The sequence below is a fragment of the Rana temporaria genome, chromosome 5, assembly GCF_905171775.1.
Source record: "Rana temporaria chromosome 5, aRanTem1.1, whole genome shotgun sequence".
In the NCBI taxonomy this organism is placed as follows: domain Eukaryota; kingdom Metazoa; phylum Chordata; class Amphibia; order Anura; family Ranidae; genus Rana; species Rana temporaria.
The window spans coordinates 425,646,791-425,661,453 of NC_053493.1; the positions used below are offsets into that span (position 1 = coordinate 425,646,791).

Here is a 14,663-nt window from a genome sequence, read left to right on the forward strand (position 1 = left end):
ATGGGTTTTTCTCTGGCCGATGCCAAAATTTAGAAATCTGGGCGGTCGATGGCCGATATATGATGCTGATTTTTGCGGCCGATATTTTAGGCCGATTTTTTTTGGTGGCACTGGCTCGTGCCACTGGATGGCACTACTTGGCACTGGAAGATGGCCCTAGCAGAAGGCACTTATTGGCACTGACAGGTTGCACTGGATGGCACTGAAAGATGGTACTAGCAGATGGCACTGATTGGCAGGTGGCACTTATTGGCACTGGCAGGTGGCACTAATTGACACTGGCAGGGGGCGCTGATTGGCAGATGGCACTGGTTTTCACTGGCAGATGGCACGTGGCACAAACAGGTGACACTGGCAAGTGGCACTGGTCCCCTCTACCTGGCAGGTGGCACTAATTGGCACTGGCAGGTGGCACTGGGTGGCAATAGTTAGCACTGATTGGCATTGGCAGGTGGCACTGATGGCTTTAGTTGGCACTGGTAGGTGGCACTGGATGGAAAGTGGCACTAATTGGCACTGGATGGTGGCACTGGTATTGGCACTGGCAGGTGGCATTGGCAGATGGCACTGGATGGAAGGTGGCACTAATTGGCACTGGATGGTGTTAAGAACATAGCATGACCATCTCCATTTTATATTCAGGTTGCCATGTTATAGTTTAAAGGAAAGGTATAAAAAAGCTTCACATGAAGGATAGATGGTTATCTATAGATACCTTCCACCTAGATATGTATGAATGGAATTTCACCTCTGCTAATGTTTGTTTAAGATCTTAGGTCACATCCATATATTAACTGAACTTATACAACATATACTATCTAATAGGAAATGATTAACCTGAATGTATTATTGTAATTACACTATGCCCTTGAGAAACTCCTCCTTTGTCCTTCTAAATCTGTATATATATGAGGGGCTAACTCAAGTAAAACAGATGTCATTTGAACACAACGCATGCTAGTTTTTCTTGTGTCAATTGATGTCTCCGGGCTCGTGGGCTGATGAAATCTATCTCCGTCATTTGAACCTAACAACCTACCTGGGTGGTCTTATACAAGTGATTCGCCTAACAGCAATGGGGGCTTCGTCCGAGATAAAAGCTGAAATCAACTGAGGTAAGAGTCTTTTTTTTGTCTTTATTGACTGAATATTCTTGCCTCAGCTCTGATTAAAGCTTTTTTAGAGCCATAAAATTAGTAGGGGATAAGAACCACGCCAGGAGGTTAATAGAAGGGTTTTTGGTAAACCCACATAGAAGGGTTTTGGGTAAACCCATAAGTAGGGTTTTTGGGAAACCCACAAAAGATAAGCAGTACTGCATAGACATTCCTTTAGGGAAGGAAAATTAAGTGGTTAATGAGGAAAGAGATTCCAACAGCCTAAAAACCTTTGCTTTTTCTTTCTATCGCATAGAAGTATAAGTATTATTAGAAATATAAGAATAATTTGTTGTGTGGATCAGAAGACTGTGTGGTAAGTCAGTCGTCTCCCACTTTCAATATGGGTCAGAAACAAGGTAAAGAAGGTCCTCCCCCTCCACCCAACCCAGGGGAAATATGTAAGGATTTTGTAGCTAGAATTTGTGGTACTAATTATGAACTTATAGACCCATGGGTTTCAAATTAAGCGGGATGGACCACAGCCTTACACAGTGTAGACCCGTTCCCCCAAAAAGGTAGCAATACAGAATTCCACATAGATATGGTCAAAGGATTGTGTTTAGGAGATAAGAAAGCTTTCCCTTGGTACCCCGGGGACCCTCAATGGGATATGGATTATATGGAAAAGGGAGCAGAGAATTGGTTAAAATATGCCCCATATTGGTTCCCAAGGGAAAATATGAAACAGAAAAAGCCCACCAAATGTTTAAGTAAGGAAGATTATGATCAGAAACAGAGAAGAAGCTAATAAAAAGAGAGTTGTCCCTGACCCAGGAGCCCCACCCCTGTCAATAGTCAGTCACCCTCCACCCTCATATGTACATATCTATCCGAGTTTAACAAAGGAAGATATTGATCTTCTGGCTGGACATCATGCAATCAGACAACAGCAGGCCCCCCAGCTCTACAACCACAACAGCAGGCCCCCCCAGGTCTACAACCACAACAGCTGCCCCCCCCTACTCTCCCCCACACTTCACAACAAGATAGACAGCACCTACAGGAGGCACAGACAGGAAGTCAGAGTCGAGGTAGCTGAACCAGAAGAAGACCAGGGAGCTATAGGAGGGGTAGTTTCACCACCTGGCCAAGAGCAGGAGGAAGAACAGGGAGACGCTGGAACAAGTAAAACATTTAGCCCCCCTAAAACAAAGAGTGGAACGGTATATAGTAACACTGACCTTTCATTGCCTTTCATGACGATTGGAAATGAAATTTAAAAAAAAAGTAATAGACATTGAGGACATAGATCGGATAGTGAAACATTGCCCCAGACCCACCGCCTCTGCTGAGAAGGTACTTTAACTTACTTAAAAAAGGCATGTAAGGGTAGAAATTACACACAGGAAGAAATGCGCCTTATCATTGATGGCATTATAGGACACACCAGTTCCTGGAGCTGGGCAAATGTTCCAAGCATAAATACTATTGACACTGGAAATGCGGGAGCATATGGGTTAAACACAGTAGCAGGTATTAATACCATGTGGACAGAATTAGAGGCTGAAATGATGAATGTATTTAAAAATAAAAATTCCCTTCCTACTGCCATAGCATGCAAACAAAAGTCAGAAGAAACTGTAGTTGAGTTCTGGAAAATATTTCATGACAATTGGACAACAGAAGCTGGATTAGCTAAAACGGCTGATGTGGGAGCTTTGTTTATTCAAACCTATATGAATAATCTAAGGCCCCAGTTCGCCTTGTTGGTCAAACAGATGATATCTTAATGGGCAACAAAGACGATTGACCAATTTCAAGAAACTTTAATACAGAAAGAAGCAGCAGGATGTTTTGATGTAATAAGAGAGAAAGCAGTGAGTGCCCATTATCAGGCAGGGTGGCATTTATAGATTTGTTCAAGACCTTCGAGCTGTTAATAACCTGGTGTGCACCTAAAGTGCATGATGTGCCAATCACTATTTTATCTCCATACCACCTGATGCAGAGTATTTTTCTGTGATTGATTTACCAAATGTATTTTTTAACGTCCTTGTGGATGAGGAGACACAGCCAATCCTTGCTTTCTGTTTTTAAAAACATTTTTTTTGCCAGATGACATGGTGTAGAATGTCCCAGGGTTATGTGGACTCCTGTAGTCTACTCAGTTGTGCCCCAGGCCACATTGCGGTCCTGGACTCCCTGCCATTGTTCTGTCCTACTCCATATGTTGATTGATATGTAACCCAAGCCAGGTAGCCTGCAAAGAGGATGGTTTAGATCTGCTACATTGGTTGGCAGATAATGGTCATAAAGTTTCCAAAAAGAAACTTCAATGGTGTCAGGAAACTGTTGTATACTTTGGTTTTGTACTCACAAAAGGTGAAAGGAAAGTCAGTCACGAGCTGCGGCTCTCCGTGGGTCTAGCCCCCCCACAGACCAAGAAGGATATGCTGTCCTTTCTTGGCATGATTGGCATGACTGCTGCCAATGGATACCTGACTGTTCCTACTATGATAACATTTTGAGACAAACCACAGGTACTGACATGCCAGATTGTATGACATGTATAATGCTTTTGTATACCTCAAAACTATGATAACAGCTCCTGGTCTTGGCCTCTGAGTATAGCAAAGGGTTACACCTATTTGCTAGGGACAACTGTACAACCATGACAGGAGTCCTGACGCAAAAACATGGGAGGCAAACTGCGCCCTAACGTTTTTTCCCCCAAGGGTTGTGCCTATGCCAGTGCAGGGCATGCTGGCGTGTCTCAGAGCTCTAGCATCCTGTGCGATGGTGGTGGAAATGGCTACATTATTCACTCTGGGTCATCCCACCACCCTGCATACTACACATAATGTATCAATTTTATTAAAGAATATCCATACCCAACATATGTCAGCACAACGGCTGAGTGGGTATGAGGTTATTCTTTTGTCCAACCCACAGCTTGAAATAAAGTACACCTCTCCTACTTCTGGCCCCGCCCCAATTCTGAATGCTTTGTTAGGGTTAAAAGGAGAACAGGATGAGGTTGTCCCACAGCATAAATGTATAGATCTCATACATCAGGATACATCCCCAAGGCCAGACATGTCTTCTGTGGCTCTTCCAGATGCACAGAATGTCTTTGTGGATGGTTCCTGTTCCAGGCCGAATGACAACACATACCATGCTGGGTATGCTGTTGGGCAATTACCTGATAAAATCCTAGAAGCAAATCCAGTCCCATTCCAGTCAGCCCAGGCTGCTGAACTAATTGCGCTTACCAGAGCTTGTCAGCTTTTTGAAGGGCAAGATGTAAACATTTACACTGACTCAAAATACGCACATGGCGTGACGCACGATTTTGGGGTCATATGGGAAAGGAGGGGCTACATAGCAGCGGATGGTAAATCAGTTTCACATTCCACACTTGTCACAAATCTATTAGAAGCCATACAGTTGCCAAGGTCCATAGCTGTACTACACTGGAGGGCACATACAGGGCAACAAAATGACATAGCCAAATGCAATGCCTTAGCTGACAAAGCAGCTAGAGAAGCAGCATCCACACAGCCAGCAGACATCCAAATGCCATTACTCTCACCTGAAATCCCACTACTAGATCAAACATTGCATGACCTCCAAGCATATGCCACAGACCAAGACATCCAGCAATGGAACAAAATAGGTGTGCAGACAAGCCCAGAAACTTGCCTTGTCTGCCAAGAGGGGAGACCATGTATCCCTGTAGCCAGCGCACCCATTTTTATTTCACAATACCATGGCATAGGTCACAGAGGTTGGAAAGTCACATGTGAACCTTTGGATAGGGATTTTTACATTCCAGGTCTTCCCTCTCTCGTTAAGGCATATGTTTCCAGATGCATCATATGCATTCGGAATAATCCCAGGAACCCTCACAAGGCAAAACATGAACATCTGATATATCCATCCACACCATTCACTCATTTACAAATTGATTTCACACACATGCCCAAACTAGGTAAAAGACAGGAATATTTGCTAGTAATAGTGGACATGTTTTCAAGATGGATAGAAGTGTTTGTAACAACAAAGGAAGATGCATAAACAGTAGTAAGAATTCTCACACAGGAAATCATTCCCAGATGGGGATGCCCATTTCAGATCAACTCAGACAATGGCCCTGCATTTGTGGCCAAAGTTTGTCAAGATCTAGTAAAGACACTGAAAATAGAATGGAAGTTTCATATTCCGTACCATCCCCAGAGCTCAGGTATAGTGGAAAGAATGAACAGAACCCTTGAAGATGGGATCAGGAAGGCCACTGGAGGTACGTATGCAAATTGGAAGAAGGTCCTACCAGCTGTACTAGCCGAGGTAAGAATGACACCCTCTAAAAAGACAGGATACTCTCCTTTTGAAGTCTTAATGGGTAGACCATTCCCCACCCCATGGGCCAGACAGCCACTTATGTTAGAAAGAGGGGACCTAGATCTTAATCAGGAAGAATATGTAAAAAACGTATTGAAACTTTAGATCAAGTTGAAAGGAATGTTGCTCGCACCTCTCCGTTTTTCTTCACAGAAACCAACTCATCCCTTTCAAGTGGGAGATGTCGTAGTGGTCCAGCAACTGAAGTGTACCAAGAAGGAAGAGTATCCATTTGGACCCCCGACTACAGTGATCGCGGTTACCCGAACAGCTATTCTGGTAGAGGGACAACAGGCTTGGATCCATGCCAGTCGTGTGAAGAAGATGAACCAAAGATAAAGGAGGTGAAGAAGATGACGTCGCTTATTTCACCGCAGACTTCTGGGAAAGCCTTGTGCCTCATATTCTGGGCTGCCCTGATCATATTCCTGCCAATTTGGCTGACAACTAACTGTATTTATCATCCTGAAGATTTGGGACACATACAGAGCATTTTTGGAGCCTCTAAACACTCCACAACAGAATAATACACATGACAGACACAAGAGAAATGAAAACTCAGAAAGTTTTACAGATAAAATGTTATTATTGAAGTTTTAGATGGTTATCTAGAGATAGAGTGTTATCAGATTGTCAGATTAGCAGATTCGTATGATGCCAAGATGGGTGATATGAATGAGTAAAAGATATGTATCCACATACACCTTAAGAAGATCTTTGCTCCACATAGATGTGAAGTAGTACTGTGGACCCTTTGGTGTCATACTAGGTAGAGAAGATATGGTAGTGACCATGCAATATGGTACTGATAATGTTGAGATATATATATCTATAAGGAAGTAAGCAAATTACAAGATGAAGCTAGAAATATTGCCAAGACATGGGATCCTTTTGCAAACCTAAGTTCTGAAGTAGGAATACTGACATGGTTAAAAAGTGCTGCCATAACCATCATTATGATCATTCTTTTTGTTTTGTTCCAATATGCTTGTTATAAGCTTATAATGTGCATAATTGTTAAGGCATCCTGAACATCTGATCCTGTGGCTGCGAATAGGATTTATCTGAGTATGTATTATGATAGAAGAAGGATTATATAATTGTGAGACATATTATGTCTCAAAGAGAGGATTTGTTAAGAACATAGCATGACCATCTCCATTTTATATTCAGGTTGCCATGTTATAGTTTAAAGGAAAGGTATAAAAAAGCTTCACATGAAGGATAGATGGTTATCTATAGATACCTTCCACCTAGATATGTATGAATGGAATTTCACCTCTGCTAATGTTTGTTTAAGATCTTAGGTCACATCCATATATTAACTGAACTTATACAACATATACTATCTAATAGGAAATGATTAACCTGAATGTATTATTGTAATTACACTATGCCCTTGAGAAACTCCTCCTTTGTCCTTCTAAATCTGTATATATATGAGGGGCTAACTCAAGTAAAACAGATGTCATTTGAACACAACGCATGCTAGTTTTTCTTGTGTCAATTGATGTCTCCGGGCTCGTGGGCTGATGAAATCTATCTCCGTCATTTGAACCTAACAACCTACCTGGGTGGTCTTATACAAGTGATTCGCCTAACAGATGGTGGCACTGGTATTGCCACTGGCAGATGGCACTGGATGGCAAGTGGCACTAATTGGCACTGGCAGGTGGCACTGGTGCAAAAAAATGGTGTCACCCCCTCTGTACAGACCCCCTCTCCCTCCAGTATAGACACCCCCCCTGCTACAGACACCAGAGAGCGGTGTGTGTCTCACGAGCGCGGGCCCCTCCTCCTCTGTGGGCGTAAACAGAGAGGAGGGCCGCCGCGCTGGGTGTACCAAGATGGCTGCGGTTCCGGAGCTAGGCCGAAGCCGCGGTCTTTCCTGATGCTGTGACCGCGGCGGCAATCCGCGGATGCGCGGATTGCCGCCGCGGTCACAGCATCAGGAAAGGCCGCGGCTTCGGCCTAGCTCCGGATCCATGGCACCGCTAACGGCCATGTAAAATATCGGCCTAATTTGGATAAAAATCAGCCGATGCCGATTTCTCCAAAACGGACAAATATATATATATATCGGTCGACCTCTACTCTGCAGCATCTGTAAAAAGTTGCTCTACGGCCCCGGCATTCAAACCGATCTCCCATTACACTCCATATTCCAAAAAATGTGTGCCACACCCTCAAGTCCTCCCAATGTTCCTGATTAAGACGGATATAGTGTAGGGAACCTAACCCCCCGCCATAGCAGCCGATAGCCGCCTTATCCAACAGGGACTGTAGCTTCCTAAGCTGAATCTTGCGTAGTCCCAATGTCCCACGGATCTCCGCCATGAGGGCCAACAATTTATCCTCCGGAAACCGACACTCCATAGTGTCCAAATCGATCACTATGCCTAAAAAAAACCTAAGCATGGTGGTCGGGCCCTCCGTCTTATCCTCCGCCATGGGAATACCAAATCTGCTCGCAAAGTGCTGTAATGTAGACAAAAGTATCCCACACACCTTAGCAGAAGGCAGTGCCGGCCCAAGACATTGTGTTGCCTGGTACCAAGAATGAAATGCTGCCCCCCAAAAAAAATGACGCCCACCAAAATGCCCCCACATCCATTATTTTATATCATGATAACTAAAGTGGACCTATCATTGCTCTATACACATATATAGGAGTATAAAGAGGACCTGTTATGGTTGTTTACATGTATAGGAGTATAAAAAGGACTTGTTATGGCTCTATTCATGTAATTGGCCCCACAGTGGAGTGGAGAGTGGAACGGGAGGAGCGGTCGGGCGGCAATTAGCCCCACAGTTGAGCGGAGAGCGGAACGGGAGGAGCGGTGGGGCGGCAATTAGCCCCACAGTGGAGAGCGGAGCTGGCGGAATGTGATGGCGGGCGGGCGGCAATTTGCCGCCCCCCTGAAAGTGCCGCCTGGTACAATGGTACCATCGGGTCCCATAGTAGGGCCGGCCCTGGCAGAAGGAGGCCCCACGCAAAGGAAATCATCCAAGTAATGGATGACAGAATTCATCCCTGATACGTCACGGACCACCAATTTCACAAAGGAACTGAACACCTCAAACTAAGCTCAGGAAACTGAGCAGCCCATGGGTAAGCAGCAATATATGTAAAATGGATCCTGCCAGCAGCACCCCAGCAGGCAGAAAACTGTCCGGATGGAAAGGGACCAAACGAAAAGCAGATTTAATGTCAGCTTTCGTCCATCAGCGCCCCTTTTCCGTAGCTGCAAACCCAGCCAACCGCTGCGTCAAAAGAAGTGTACGAAACTCTACATGCCTCCGGATCAATGGCGTCGTTAAGCGAACCTCCTTTGGGGGAAGGATAGGTGATGGTTAAGGCGAAACCTGCGTGGCTCCTTCTTAGGCCACACCCCTAGAGGCAAAAAACACTAAATCTGGCAAAGGCTTCACCGCAAAAGGCCCGCCCATGCGACCCAGCGCTACTTCCTTACCCAGTTTTTCAGAGACCACCCCAGGATGTTGTAAAGCGGAATGCAAATTCTGCGCCATAGGCGGAACCGCACTCAAGGAACAAGGGATCTAAAACCCCCCAAGAACCCATCCCACAGCAACCGCAGTCCGGATACCTATTTAGGAACGGTTGCATCCTTTCCCCCCCTTACCGGCATCTTTCAGACTCACCGGCATGGCCCTTGCATTTTTCAGAACATCGGGACCCAGGATGAGAACCTCCAAACCCGGAGCACTCGTGTTTAAATCGGCAGGAGCTCGCAAACTTGCAAATGCCCTTGTTGTACTGCCAACAGAAAGCCCACTTCTTAGTGGCCGGTGGTCCAGGGGAAGCTGCACCACCGGCCCCTTCTGGAAAAAAATGGTTTGGAGCCCGCGCTGAGGACATGAGGCCGATGTCCATGTGGTCTCACCAAAGGGAAGGACGGATGGCCCTCCGCTGCTGGAACTGTTAATCATACCGCAGCCACTAAGAAGTTGACCACCGGCCACTTCTTAGTGGCCGGTGGTCCAGGGGAAGCTGCACCACCGGCCCCTCCTGGAAAAAAATGGTTTGGAGCCCGCGCTGAGGACATGAGGCCAATGTCCATGTGGTCTCACCGAAGGGAAGGACGGATGGCCCTCCACTTTGTGTTGGTTCATCATATAAAATCCCAATAAAATACATTTACGTTTTTGGTTGCAACATGACAGCATGTGGGGAATTTCAAGGGGTATGAATACTTTTTCAAGGCACTGTATATCTAACTTATGTAATTCCTAGCACCTACCTAGGAGGAAGCTGCACTACATTTCTAGGAAATAATCATATATCATCATTAAAACACAACTGACGACGTGACAGTAGAACAGGGAAGGGTGTGTTGCCTCATCTGTAGGTTTGGATCCTGTAGCCGGCACGTCCCAGCAAGAGGGGAGGGGGAGGGTAAAGGTGGTGTATATAAGAACTGCTCTCAGCACTGTGAGGTATACAGAAGGTGAACGTCTTTCTGTCTTGTTGCTGTAGTGAGGATCGGGGTGAGGATCAGTTATGAGGTCTCTGCTGATCTTGGGGGGTCTCGTGGTCTGTGTGCTGCTGGTGACCCCATCTAATGGTGGCAAGACGGAGTACCGGGATGGAGGAGAGGTGAGTGTGGGTAGCGGGTATTCTAGCCGGGATTTCTTTGTAACACCAGCTGGGTAATGATTTTAATTGGTTAGTTCACCTGTAACCTGATGATGTCACATTAGAGCCGTATATAGGGCAGTGATGGAGAACCTCGGCACCTCGGATGTTTTGGAACTACATTTCCCATGATGCTCAGGCACTCCGCAGTGTAGTGGAGCATCATGGGAAATGTAGTTCCAAAACATCTGGGGTGCCGAGGTTCTCCATCACTGATATAGGTGATTGTGGTGATTGGTTCAAATAGGTAAAGACTAAGCGCCGGTGGCAGTTGGTGCTCAAAATTTTTACCAGACAGTCATATCAAGCAACGTTGTCAAATTAACCCCAAAAAAAAGCTATGTGCATATATACATGGAGATCATATCCCCCCCCTTATGTATTTATACATGGAGATCATATCCCCCCTTATGTATTTATACATGGAGATCATATCCCCCCTTATGTATTTATACATGGAGATCATATCCCCCCTTATGTATTTATACATGGAGATCATATCCTCCCTTATGTATTTATACATGGAGGTCATATCCCCCCTTATGTATTTATACATGGAGGTCATATCCCCCCTTATGTATTTATACATGGAGATCATATCCTCCTTATGTATTTATACATGGTGATCATATCCCCCCCCTTATGTATTTATACATGGAGATCATATCCCCCCCTTATGTATTTATACATAGAGATCATATCCCCCCTTATGTATTTATACATAGAGATCATATCCCCCCTTATGTATTTATACATGGAGATCATATCCTCCCTTATGTATTTATACATGGAGGTCATATCCCCCCTTATGTATTTATACATGGAGATCATATCCTCCTTATGTATATATACATGGAGATCATATCCCCCTTATGTATTTATACATGGAGATCATATCCCTCCTTATGTATTTATACATGGAGATCATACCCCCCCCTTGTGTATTTATACATGGAGATCATATCCCCCCTCATGAGATTTCCCTTAATGTGTCCATTGCGCCCCCTGGAGGCGGGTACAGGGTCATACTGGAGGCGGGGTCCTGGCATACTGGTCATTACTCCCAATGACCCCAATCCCTCCTGTCATCAGACCCGCCCATGTGTCTGCGGTGATCTCTGTGCTGCGCAGGTGACGGGAACATCATTGGATATAAGATAACGATCGACTATCTGTATCCCTGTAGGGGGGAGGGGATGGAGGTCTCGCTCTGTAATAAAATGCAGTTTTGCTTTAAAAGTGTTGATTCCCATTGTCGAAGAAAAGCCGGTCCTGCCCGGTCCTTGTCATCACCGAATGATAAATCTGTGTTTTATTCTGTAGAAGAAGTCGATGGATTCCGGAGAGCCGACAGTCCCAGCAGGACCCAGCGAGAGGGACAGGATAGGACTCCCGTGCTGCGGATGGGGAGAAGAGGACCGTTGCAGGGTAAGGGAATGAAGATGACGATTTGGGGTCTATTTATGAAATAATCTCCATAATTATTCGTCCAGCACTACTCCATGTACATGGGCTAGAACAAAGGAGATATTTGTTCACATAGTAGACCAACAACCAATTATTTTTGAATTTCTGAAATTCTAAATTTTTGAAAATTCAGAAATTTGAAATTTCAAAATTTCGGAAATTCTGAAATTCGAAATAGCAGAAATCTGAAATTTCGGAAATTTGGAAATTTAAAATTCGAAATGAGGAAATCAAAATTTAGAAAATCTGAAATTCCAAAATCTGAAATTCCAAAATGAGAAAATCGGAGATTAGAATAAAAAACAGAGGGGGGTGTGGCCTGCGCATGGCTGAGTGAGGGAGTGAGGTGGTGAGCTCCCGTCCCCCGCCGCGGCTCCAGGAAGTACCTGATGCGGTGATTTGACTAAACGAGTCGGCTTCTTACCCCCTACTATACCTGACTCCACCGCTGTGTGTTCCGGGCCCGTTCTCGGTGGGGAAGTGTTCCCGGATGATCGAATAGTCGGCGGCATTCGTAGCAGTGACGCACCCTGGGAGGGGTGTCGGTGAGGAGCCGCGAATCTGCAACCTGCTCGGAGCTCCGACGTGAACGGGCGTGTGGATAGTGACAGAGAGGAGGAGAGAGGAGAGCACGGCTGACTGGTGGTTCGGGTGGTCAGGTCACAGCAACATATGGAGTGACATACGGACATACAGAGGTGCATTTTACTTTTTATTTTTATTTTACTCTGTTTGGACCTTTCCCCGGGCAGCAAGTTAGCGGTGGGACCCCCCCGACGTGGCCTGGGCCGGGATAAGCGTCATTTAAGGTTATTTAAAGTGCCATTCATAAGTGGCTGGGGTGCTAGTGCGAACCCTGAACGAGCCCTGAGTGTGGTAGCAAGAGATGCACCCGGGCAGACTGAGGGAGAGTCGGACATCCCGCAACGCAGCTGCAACGTCAGCAGTACAAAATTCAACGCCAACTTACACACCCAGACCCGCGGAACAGCAGGAGATTCAGAAGTACTTCCCCGCAAAACAGGGAGGGGGTCGTCTCTCTGAAGGTAAGCGCGGTCTGTCGGATGGGAAGATGCAGGTGAGCGGTGGCTCCAGTGTGTTGTTACCCCAACAAGGGATGATTGTTAGATCTGATGTGGAGGTGTTACAGTCCGCGTTGCAGCCTGCATTACAGCCCGCACCACAAAGTCCCCATTTGTTTGCACCCCCAGGGCGGGAAGCTGGAGAGCTAAAAAGTGAAATGGACATTTTGAAAACCCTAATTCAGGCCCTCCCCACTAGGGCTGACATTACAGAGCTGATCTCTAAAGTAGAAGAGGCACATGCTAAGGACTTTGAGAGGGTTCAGGACGAACTACAGAGCCTAGAGACCCGTACGTCAGCGGGGGAGAGTGGGTTGAAGGCACTGGAAGAGCGGGTGGGGCTATTGGAGAAGGAGAGGAGTATGCAGAGGGACATTTCGGTCTCCCTGCAGTTACAGTTGGAGGAACTCCAGGATAGGAACCGTCGTAACAATATACGTATCCGGGGGGTCCCAGAGCCAGCTGATCAGGAGGTTGTGCAGGACATTGTTAATCATATTCTGCAGGGTTTGATGAAGGAACCGGCCCCGGTGAATTATGTGATGGACAGAATGCATAGAGCCCTGGGTCCCAAATCGAAAGACATCAACCGTCCTAGGGATATCATATGTCGATTACATTACTTTTCACAAAGGGAGGCAATTTTACGGAGGGCATGGGAGGTGGGGACTACTGACTTCCACGGGGCAGCGGTGAAAATTCTGCCGGATTTATCCAACGCTACTCTTCTCCGAAGAGGGCTACTCCGTCCTGTACTTGACCGGGTAAAGGCCGGGGGGGGGTCGTACAGATGGCGGTTTCCCATTTCAGTTCTTATTAAGAAGGGACAGTCCTCATTTTGGTTGCGTTCAAGAGATGACCTTACAGGCCTATTTGCGTTTTTGGAAACGGAACCATTTGAGGTACCCGACTGGGTACAGTTGAACCCTAGAGCAACAGACTTTAAAAGGAGTTAGACTCGGAATTTTTTTTTTTTTTAGGAAATGTTTGTTTCTGGAGGACGCGCCCTTTTTTTTTTTTTTGGGAAACCTTTTTTTGGGGGGGGGGGGAAGGAGCGGACGGGGGAATAACCGTGGACTACCGGCGATGGAAGGATAACGCTTAAAGATAAATAGGGACAAACATGAGTATGGTTCAGTGCTTGAAGGAAGGGACTGGAGAATATGTGTAACCTGGCTATGTTTATATATATATGATGCCTAGCATGAGATTGGTTGTGACACGTTTGATTTTTGGGGGGGGGGGGGTTTTGTTTTTGGGGGGGGGTGGTGGGGCTCCTTTATAGGGGCAGCTTTTTTGGGTTTGATTGATGTGGGTGATAGGGGGGGGGGAGAGGGTAAAGGGGGGGGGTAGAGGGGGGGTACAGAGGGAGCGGGGGGGGGGGTTGGAATTTTTTGTTACGGGTCTAGTGGGCCCCTCCATGGCTTCCTTTTTTTTTAGGGGTATAGAGATATGTCAGAAGAGCGTTATGCTACGCCACCCCCGTTGCTTAATTTTTTTCCATTTTTTTTTTTTTAGGATTAATAGACCAGGTAGTGGGTCTCTAGTGGGTCTCTCCATGAACTGGGTGGTCTCTCCCTTGTTTTTTCCTTTTTTTTTTTAGAGATTTCTGGTTTGGTCCTGGTCCTAGGGGGGGAGGGGAAGAGGGTGGGATAAGGGGTTAATATATAGGGATTTTCTTTTCTCTTTTTCTCGTGTTGTAGGTTTTTTTTTTTTTTTTTTTTTTTTTGGGGGGGGGGGGGATTGGGTATGATGGGTACTATGGGCATCATGGAAGACACAAAGTAGAAGAAGGGATATTTTGCACAATACACAATACACAACACACAATATACATAGGGGGGAGGGAGAGAGAGGGTTTAGAGAAGGATAGGATTCCCTCCCCTTTTTCTTTTTTTTTTTTTTTTTTTTTTCTTTTCTCCCGGTTTAGCCTGATAAACTGGTTATTAATGTATA

At 45.8% G+C, this 14,663-nt stretch overlaps 1 protein-coding gene and 1 long non-coding RNA gene across 7 annotated transcripts in view; both read left to right on the forward strand.

Moving 5' to 3' along the window:
• Positions 1-608: 608 nt before the first annotated feature.
• Positions 609-6,983, forward strand: LOC120941737. Its single transcript, XR_005749585.1, has 2 exons — positions 609-1,115; positions 5,655-6,983. It is a non-coding gene; the product is annotated as an uncharacterized LOC120941737 (long non-coding RNA).
• Positions 6,984-9,927: 2,944 nt separating this feature from the next.
• Positions 9,928-14,663, forward strand: part of LOC120941731 (zonadhesin-like) — a 138,804-nt gene continuing 134,068 nt past the window's right edge. For 2 of the 6 annotated variants that reach the window (XM_040355355.1, XM_040355357.1), the window contains exons 1-2: positions 9,935-10,119; positions 11,482-11,586. In XM_040355355.1, the coding sequence (XP_040211289.1) occupies positions 10,024-10,119; positions 11,482-11,586 (201 nt within the window). In that variant the 5' untranslated portion in view covers positions 9,935-10,023. Of the gene's footprint in view, positions 10,120-11,481; positions 11,587-14,663 lie in introns of all 6 variants that reach the window. The other 4 variants (XM_040355359.1, XM_040355360.1, XM_040355356.1 and 1 more) reach the window with 3 other exon arrangements.